Here is a 9,688-nt window from a genome sequence, read left to right as displayed (position 1 = left end):
TATTTCTTTCAGGGCCAAAGGTAATGGTGAGGCAGAAGTAACGGTGACAAGAGGAACAAATCAACAACCTAAGAAGTTTCTGAATCTGTGTGTGTCAGACTTCCAGTATGTGTGATGGCGTGAATGGCCTTTGGTCGTCTTCTCGCCTCCCTCAGACATCCCTCTTCCTTCTCGCCCTCATCTAACTCCCACCGCCACCCTCATCTCGCCACCACCATTTTTGTACCATGAGAGGATCCGCCCAGTACTCGGTGAGTAGTAAGCCCGCGGCGTATCGGCGCCGCTGTGCCCCGTGAGGGCCCCCCCTGGCGGCCTCTCCCGGAATGGCTTCTCTGGACCTGCCCTACCGCTGTCCTCGTTGCGGGGAGCACAAGCGCTTCCGGTCGCTGTCCTCCCTCCGTGCCCATCTGGAGTACAACCATACCTACGAGACGCTCTACGTGCTCTCCAAGTCCAACAGTGTGTGCGACGCAGCTGCGCTACTCCCCCTGGTGGCCGACGGAGACCTTCTCCTCGCTCCTTCTGTCCCCGGCATTAACCGCAGCAACAACGTGAACGACCCCTTCGACGGTCTTCAACTCCGGTCTTCCGCCTTCAGGGACTTCAAGGAGCGCCGCTTCCCGTGCCGCGAGCTTCCCTGCCCGGACGACCTCGGCGGTTTATCCACAACTTCCAACGCCGCGGCTCGCTACATCCCCAGTGTAGAGTTCCCCCTGGGGGAGATCTTTGTGAAGAAAGCCATGAGCGCAGCCGGGGACCCCCACGGTTCCCACGGCAACCAAAGCACGGCCGTGGCAGTGGCGGCGAATGTGGCTGCGAGCGCGGTGGAGGCGGCCTATGAGGAGGGCTTGGCCAGGTTGAAGGCAAGAGCCTTTGAGCGTCTGGAGCTGGACGAGAGGCTGGAGAAACTCTCAGAGGAGGTAATGGTTATCATCTTACTTATTTATTTATGTGTTTCCCAAACTTCTCCTTGAGTGCCTCGAGCCATTCCACTTATTCAATGTATACCAGTACTACCACACCTAATCACCAAGGCCACTAAGCTCATTAATTGAATCAGGCTAGTTCTGGAATACTAATGTGGAACTGCTGAGAATACTTAAGAGGTTTGGGAAACACTGATTTAATTGAATTTCTTCCCACCACTACCCCTCTTTGGAAGAGAAAAGTAAAACACATATTTTTGTATTTTCTCCCCTTTTTTCCATCATTTAAAATCAGTTTTTTTACATATGTACCAAGAAACTCAAACAAAGTACTTCCCATCACCACCACTGGACTGGAACCAAAATCCCTCCTCCATTGCAGGTGGAGCAGAAGATAGCTGCACGCGTGGGCCGGCTCCAGGCGGAGCTGGAGAGGAAGAGCGGCGAGCTGGAGCGGGCCAAGCATGAGAGTGAGCGGCTGGGCCAGGAGAAACAGGACCTGGAGGACAAGGCGTCGGAGCTCTCCCGCCAGGTGGACGTTTCGGTGGAGATGCTGGCCAACCTCAAGCAGGACCTGGTCAGCAAGGAGGAGGAGCTCACCCACAAACAACAGTGAGTCACACAATATGGCGGTTTACCTTTAGTGTATAGGCTTAGTGTAGCTGTACTGTTACTACCAGTAGGATAGGGGTGTGCCAATCTGGCCATACATGTATTTGTACAAGTGGGCCAGGCAGAAAAGTTTGCTGTTACTCAGTCAGAATGTGCATCGGCGGTTCATCTTTTTTTCCCTGCCCTCGGCCCGCTTGTTAGATATTATGCCTATTGATGGCTTGCAAGCTAACCAACGTCCTCGCCATTTGAGTTATGATGTTTTGTAGTAGGCAAACATGATGCGGCAGCGATCTAAATGATCAGACCGAAACATGCGAGGAGCGAGCGAAGCAAGTGGACTGAGAAATACAGCTTCACTTTATCCAATCGGTGAAGGAGGGTAAACGTACAGCCCGCCCTTCTCTTTACAGACAGGCTAACTAGCCAGTTGAGTTCTTTAGACCATCTAGCACCTTGCACTTGATTGAAAGTTGCGCGCTGCCAACTGGAAAATATTTTTTAAAGAAACATACTCGGATCAGAATCGTAGGAAAATTGCCTATATGTGTAAATAAGATACTTGTTTTGTCCGACTACTCGACACACCCCTACAGTATGAGCTCGCCCACAAACAGCAGTGAGTCTGATAATAGAGGCCTACTCTAAACCTTTAATGTATTTACCTACTGTAGCTCTTTACTGTTGCAAGTGAGTCAGACAATATACTGTACAGGTTTAGCTTAACAGTATATTCTTAGTGGCTGTGATATCCCTGTGTGAGTTTGTTTATCTGGACCCTTGTGGATAAGTGAGTCAATATACAGAAGCTGTTGTTAGTGCCACATACCGAGAAGGTTTGGACCCTGGTTTTCCTGCCAAACAGTCGGGAGGCATCCCATTGTTTGACTTTAACTTTGTGATGATTGTGTCCGTAACTCCGTGTGTGAATGTGTGTTTGCCTGGACCCTTGTGGATAACTCACAGCTGATGATGGCTGCTGGGTGCTTTGGTCTCTCTCCCTGTTCACACAGTTGTCCACAGCTGTGTCAGTGTTACGGACGCATGGCTGAACTCTGAGGGTAAACAGAACAGTGACCCTGACATGGATGGTACAACGCTCTCTTCCACTCTCGCTCTCTTTCTCTTTCCCTCTCCCTTTTCCTCTCTCTCTCCCTGTCAGTCCACACACACTCTCTCTTTTGATGGTGTGATTCTCTGTGGACGTCCGGTCCTCCAGATGTGGCCTTGCTGCCGTCTCCATAACTCTCAGTGCCTGGAGCGTGCCTATTGGCCGCTGTCTCCATGTCACTCAGTGCTTCAGCATGCTCATTGGCCAGTCAGGCTGAAGGGCGGGCTTGGACAGCAACATCTGGCCAATAGGCGACAATTTGGACCGGTATCTCAAAGGCTCAAACCACCTGGCCTACTGTGTTTGGGGAAGCTTCAACAAGGCATAGTCATTACACTTAGTTAATTCAGGGCGAATGGGGAATGTGAGCGCATAGCTGGCACACTTTGTGGTGGTTCAGTTTTAGGGTTTGTTTCATGCGAGTAAGATTGTCTCACTTAGATGGATTACGTCTTGAGTCATCGGATGGTTCTGTAATGATTTACAGTTTATAAAACATACGAATGAGCTTGTTAAACCAAGATTGAAAGTGGGCTATTTTTACGGAAACAGATATTGTGTGTCTAGTCAGCAGGAAGCAGATTGTGCAGTCATCCTTTCTACCTGTTCTTGATTAGGGTGAAACCGTTTTATCAAAGTGCAGCTGCCTCTACTTTTAAACCCCCGGATGTCGTTTTTCAACGCGCCCTTTGCTTTATCACGGGAAATAGTTTTATTACTCATCACTGTGTTCTTTACCAGAAGGTTGTCTGGACGTCTTTTGAAGTCTAGTAGATCACGTCACTACGCTCTTTGCTCCACAAGCTTCCGACTTACTGGACTTCACTGTTAAGATTTTAAAATGCCAAGTTAACCAACCCTGTGAACGGGTTTGATAACTCTGGAGACTCCTTTTGGTGTCTACAAGTTAGGTAAGTCACCTTTTTTAGTTATCTTCCTCCACATGTCTGGAATGATCTCCGAAATACATTTAGAGTAAATGCTTTCGTGTCCCTTGGGCAGTTCAGGCAGTGAACAGAGGATTCTTATCATGATGAATGTGTTTGTCTTTTGTTGACTGTTTTGTGTATATTTATCTGTTCAATTTATGTCGAGCTTTATTTTATTTGTTTTATATCGTATTTGATTGTTGATGTGTTTTATGAAATTGTAGATGCAGGACTCCCTTGTAAGAGACACCAGTCAAATGATTGACTCCCTGATTTTAAATGAAAAAGATTGGCATTGTAAGTTAAGCTCAGGTAGCATTAACGATGCATTGGAACGTTAATAGAAGAGGCACACAGAGCATCATTGCACAGTGTAGGATGTTAAAGCAACCCCTTCCTCTTTCTGTCTGTCCTTACCCCTCCCTCCCTCTCTCTCTAACTCAGCAGTTAGTCTGCTAATCAGGGCTAGATAATAGGTAGACGGATAGATACTCTCCAGAGCAAGGCCTGGGAGGTCATCATGGCCACATTACTGCCATCGCACCGGACATACCATTGCACACAGCGCGTGCACAGTTTCAATGTGGGGAACAAACAAATGATTCCCATTCAATGTCCTATTTTCCCTAACCCCTAAGCCTAAAATAGCCTTTTTTCTTGTGGGAACTGGTGAAATGGCTTCACTTGCAATAATTTTCCTTATTTTACTATCCTTGAGGACTTCTGGTCCCCACATGAATAGTAAAAACACACGCATATACACACACGTGAGGACTTCTGGTCCCCACAAGGATAGTAAAACCAAAAACACACAGCCTGCCAGTGTCGGTATATGAGAGTGGAGGCCCAAGGCCAACATCTCAGGTATTAAGAGATGGGACTATCCCAGCACAGTGGTAATATCACTCAATTTTGAAAAGATGCGTTCGCTTTTTCAAGCTCTCGTTGTTTCAGCCGCCTTATTTTGATGCATGCTTTAACTTGCTTTTGGATAAAGTTTGTGTCTGCCAAATGACTATGTTGTAAGAGTGATGAATATCCTGTCGTTAAGGCACCCTCTACGAAGGTCGTAGACACAACTACCATTTGTCTGAGTTGTTTTGACTTTCTCCGTTATGCCAAAGACATTGGTCGTCTACCTAATGGCACCCTATTCCCTATGCACGGCACTACTTTTGACAAGGGCCCTATGGTCCATGTTGAAAAGTAGTGCACTACATCGGGAGTAGGGTGCCATTTGGGATGCGGCCCATTGGCCCTCCTTGCGTGGAAGAAAAGCTGCCAACTCAACGGTAAGGTCTTTCTGACACTGAAATGTAGGCTAGCTGCAGAGATGGAAAAAGTGCATCACAGACTGTGAATGTTCAGGCTAAGCCGCAAAAGATGACTCAGCGGTGTGGTTGACGATGGCTAAAAGATGGCCGCGGCGTCTTCTCAGCATGATGGGAGATATACAAGTTGTCGTATTAAATGATCATTTTATGATATTTTTGAACCGTCTAGTGTCTTGAAAATTTGGTTTAGGCCGTTTCCACATAAAATGATGAAAATATATGGGCCTAATATAAGCGTTATTATTAATGTTATTAGATCTCCTTGTCAAGGGATGGTATAATTTTCTAGCAACCACGATATTGTATTCAATCATTTATAGAATAGGCAAGCAGAGAAAGTCAACCTCTTTACTTCAACACAGTCAGCCACTACAGTCCGAAATAGGGTCTTTTAGACTAATTTGCGATAACATAAATCATTTCAGGGTTACGCAACTAAAGTTTTGCCTCAGGATAAAAATGTAATGTGATATTTAGTTAACCTAAGCCACCCCAGTAATTTCAATGTAATCATCACGGGTGTGTGTGCTCGCTAATAGACTCACAGATCGGAATTGAAAACCTAGGCATAATTTCTCTTAAGATGCTCCTTGCTATTCTTTGTATATGTGTGTATATTTATTAAAAAAATAAACGTCCTTTTTTCAGGACCCTGTCTTTCAAAGATAATTCATAACAATCCAAATAACTTCACAGGTCTTTATTGTAAAGGGTTTAAACACGGTTTCCCATGTTTGTTCAATGAACCATAAACAATTAATGAAAATGCGCCTGTGGAATGGTCGTTAAGACCCTAAACAGCTTACAGACGGTAGGCAATTAAGGTCATAGCTATGAAAACTTAGGACACTAAAGAAGCCTTTCTACTGACCCTGAAAAACACCAATAGAAAGATGCCCAGGGTCCCTACTCATATGTGTGAACGTGCCTTAGGCATGCTGCAAGGAGGCATGAGGACTGCAGATGTGGCCAGGGCAATAAATTGCAATGTCCGTACTGTGAGACGCCTAAGACAGCGCTACAGGACGGACAGCTGATCGTCCTCGCAGTGGCAGACCACGTGTAACCTAGAGGCGAAAGAAAGGCACACCTATTTAGGCGAGGTGCTGGCTAGCGGAGTGGAACACTTAAAAAAATAAAGGAGAGCCGCACACTCCAGGAGCTCAGATGCAAAAATATTTATATCCAACGTTTCGACAGACAAGCTGTCTTCATCAGGGTATAATGACAAACACTGCGGGATGACTCATTTATATAGTGTCAAAAGACACACCGGTGTCTGTAATCATGGCCAGGTGTGGCCTGATATCATTGGTTAATTCTCATATTAAAATAGCATACAAAAAACATAAATGGATAGCGTACGATCATAGATACAATTTGGCTACATAAGCCTACAAATCAAATCAAGTTTATTTTATATAGCCCTTCGTACATCAGCTAATATCTCGAAGTGCTGTACAGAAACCCAGCCTAAAACCCCAAACAGCAAGCAATGCAGAAAGGCCAAAACCTAGGAAGAAACCTAGAGAGGAACCAGGCTATGAGGGGTGGCCAGTCCTCTTCTGGCTGTGCCGGGTGGAGATTATAACAGAACATGGCCAAGATGTTCAAATGTTCATAAATGACCAGCATGGTCAAATAATAATCAGGAATAAATGTCAGTTGGCTTTTCATAGCCGATCATTAAGAGTTGAAAGCAGCAGGTCTGGGACAAGTAGGGGTTCCATAACCGCAGGCAGAACAGTTGAAACTGGAATAGCAGCAAGGCCAGGTGCACTGGGGACAGCAAGGAGTCATCATGCCCGGTAGTCCTGACGTATGGTCCTAGGGCTCAGGTCCTCCGAGAGAGAGAAAGAAAGAGAGAAGGAGAGAATTAGAGAGAGCATACTTAAATTCACACAGGACACTGGATAAGACAGGAGAAGTACTCCAGATATAACCAACTGACCCTAGCCCCCCGACACAAACTACTGCAGCATAAATACTGGAGGCTGAGACAGGAGGGGTCAGGAGACACTGTGGCCCCATCCGATGATAACCCCGGACAGGGCCAAACAGGAAGGATATAACCCCACCCACTTTGCCAAAGCACAGCCCCCGCATCACTAGAGGGATATCTTCAACCACCAACTTACAATCCTGAGACAAGGCCGAGTATAGCCCACAAAGATCTCCACCACAGCACAAACCAAGGGGGGGCGCCAACCCAGACAGGAAGATCACGTCAGTAACTCAACCCACTCAAGTGACGCACCCCTCCTAGGGACGGCATGAAAGAGCACCAGTAAGCCAGTGTCTCAGCCCCTGTAATAGGGTTTAGAGGCAGAGAAACCCAGTGGAGAGAGGGGAACCGGCCAGGCAGAGACAGCAAGGGCGGTTCGTTGCTCCAGAGCCTTTCCGTTCACCTTCACACTCCTGGGCCAGACTACACTCAATCATATGACCTACTGAAGAGATAAGTCTTCAGTAAAGACTTAAAGGTTGAGACCGAGTCTGCGTCTCTCACATGGGTAGGCAGACCGTTCCATAAAAATGGAGATCTATAGGAGAAAGCCCTGCCTCCCGCTGTTTGCTTAGAAATTCTAGGGACAATTAGGAGGCCTGCGTCTTGTGACCGTAGCGTACGTATGTATGTACGGCAGGACCAACTCGGGAAGATAGGTAGGAGCAAGCCCATGTAACGCTTTATAGGTTAACAGTAAAACCTTGAAATCAGCCCTTGCCTTAACAGGAAGCCAGTGTAGGGAAGCTAGCACTGGAGTAATATGATCAAATTTCTTGGTTCTAGTCAGGATTCTAGCAGCCGTATTTAGCACTAACTGAAGTTTATTTAGTGCTTTATCCGGGTAGCCGGAAAGTAGAGCATTGCAGTAGTCTAACCTAGAAGTAACAAATGCATGGATTAATTTTTCTGCATCATTTTTGGACAGAAAATTTCTGATTTTTGCAATGTTACGTAGATGGAAAAAAGCTGTCCTTGAAACAGTCTTGATATGTTCGTCAAAAGAGAGATCAGGGTCCAGAGTAACGCCGAGGTCCTTCACAGTTTTATTTGAGACGACTTTACAACCATCAAGATTAATTGTCAGATTTAACAGAAAAGCTCTGTTTCTTGGGACCTAGAACAAGCATCTCTGTTTTGTCCGAGTTTAAAAGTAGAACGTTTTCAGCCATCCACTTCCTTATGTCTGAAACACAGGCTTCTAGCGAGGGCAATTTTGGGGCTTCACCATGTTTCATTGAAATGTACAGCTGTGTGTCATCTGCATAGCAGTGAAAGTTAACATTATGTTTTCGAATAACATCCCCAAGAGGTAAAATATATAGTGAAAACAATAGTGGTCCTAAAACGGAACCTTGAGGAACACCGAAATGTACAGTTGATTTGTCAGAGGACAAACCATTCACAGAGACAAACTGATATCTTTCCGACAGATAAGATCTAAACCAGGCCAGAACTTGTCCGTGTAGACCAATTTGGGTTTCCAGTCTCTCCAAAAGAATGTGGTGATCGATGGTGTCAAAGGCAGCACTAAGGTCTAGTAGCACGAGGACAGATGCAGAGCCTCGGTCTGACGCCATTAAAAGGTAATTTACCACCTTCACAAGTGCAGTCTCAGTGCTATGATGGGGTCTAAAACCAGACTGAAGCATTTCGTATACATTGTTTGTCTTCAGGAAGGCAGTGAGTTGCTCCGCAACAGCTTTTTCTCAAATTTTTGAGAGGAATGGAAGATTCGATATAGGCCGATAGTTTTTTATATTTTCTGGGTCAAGGTTTGGCTTTTTCAAGAGAGGCTTTATTACTGCCACTTTTAGTGAGTTTGGTACACATCCGGTGGATAGAGAGCCGTTTATTATGTTCAACATAGGAGGGCCAAGCACATGAAGCAGCTCTTTCAGTAGTTTAGTTGGAATAGGATCCAGTATGCAGCTTGAAGGTTTAGAGGCCATGATTATTTTCATCATTGTGTCAAGAGATATAGTACTAAAACACTTAAGTGTCTCCCGATCCCAGGCCCTGGCAGAGCTGTGCAGATCCAGGACAGCTAAGCCCTGGAGGAATACGCAGATTTAAAGAGGAGTCCGTAACTTGCTTTCTAATGATCATGATCTTTTCCTCAAAGAAGTTCATGAATTTATTACTGCTGAAGTGAAAGCCATCCTCTCTTGGGGAATGCTGCTTTTTAGTTAGCTTTGCAACAGTATCAAAAAGAAATTTTGGATTGTTCTTATTTTCCTCAATTAAGTTGGAAAAGTAGGATGATCGAGCAGCAGTGAGGGCTCTTCGATACTGCACGGTACTGTCTTTCCAAGCTAGTCGGAAGACTTCCAGTTTGGTGTGGCGCCATTTCCGTTCCAATTTTCTGGAAGCTTGCTTCAGAGCTCGGGTATTTTCTGTATACCAGGGAGCTAGTTTCTTATGACAAATGTTTTTCGTTTTTAGGGGTGCAACTGCATCTAGGGTATTGCGCAAGGTTAAATTGAGTTCCTCAGTTAGGTGGTTAACTGATTTTTGTCCTCTGACGTCCTTGGGTAGGCAGAAGGAGTCTGGAAGGGCATCAAGGAATTTTTGTGTTGTCTGAGAATTTATAGCACGACTTTTGATGCTCCTTGGTTGGGGTCTGAGCAGATTATTTGTTGCGATTGCAAACGTAATAAAATGGTGGTCCGATAGTCCAGGATTATGAGGAAAAACATTAAGATCTACAACATTTATTCCATGGGACAAAACTAGGTCCAGAGTATGACTGTGGCAGTGAGTAGGTCCAG

General features: G+C 45.6%; 1 protein-coding gene across 1 annotated transcript in view; it reads left to right on the top strand.

Annotated features, from left to right (window-relative positions):
- Window positions 1-323: 323 nt before the first annotated feature.
- fbxo41 (F-box protein 41) overlaps window positions 324-9,688 on the top strand; it is an 80,366-nt gene continuing 71,001 nt past the window's right edge. Inside the window, exons 1-3 of the mRNA XM_038999011.1 lie at window positions 324-524; window positions 609-920; window positions 1,309-1,538. Of these exons, the coding sequence (XP_038854939.1) occupies window positions 324-524; window positions 609-920; window positions 1,309-1,538 (743 nt within the window). The remainder of the gene's footprint in view (window positions 525-608; window positions 921-1,308; window positions 1,539-9,688) is intronic.

This window comes from Salvelinus namaycush, chromosome 8, assembly GCF_016432855.1.
Source record: "Salvelinus namaycush isolate Seneca chromosome 8, SaNama_1.0, whole genome shotgun sequence".
Classification (NCBI taxonomy): Eukaryota; Metazoa; Chordata; class Actinopteri; order Salmoniformes; family Salmonidae; genus Salvelinus; species Salvelinus namaycush.
This window is presented reverse-complemented; position numbering and strand designations above follow the sequence as displayed.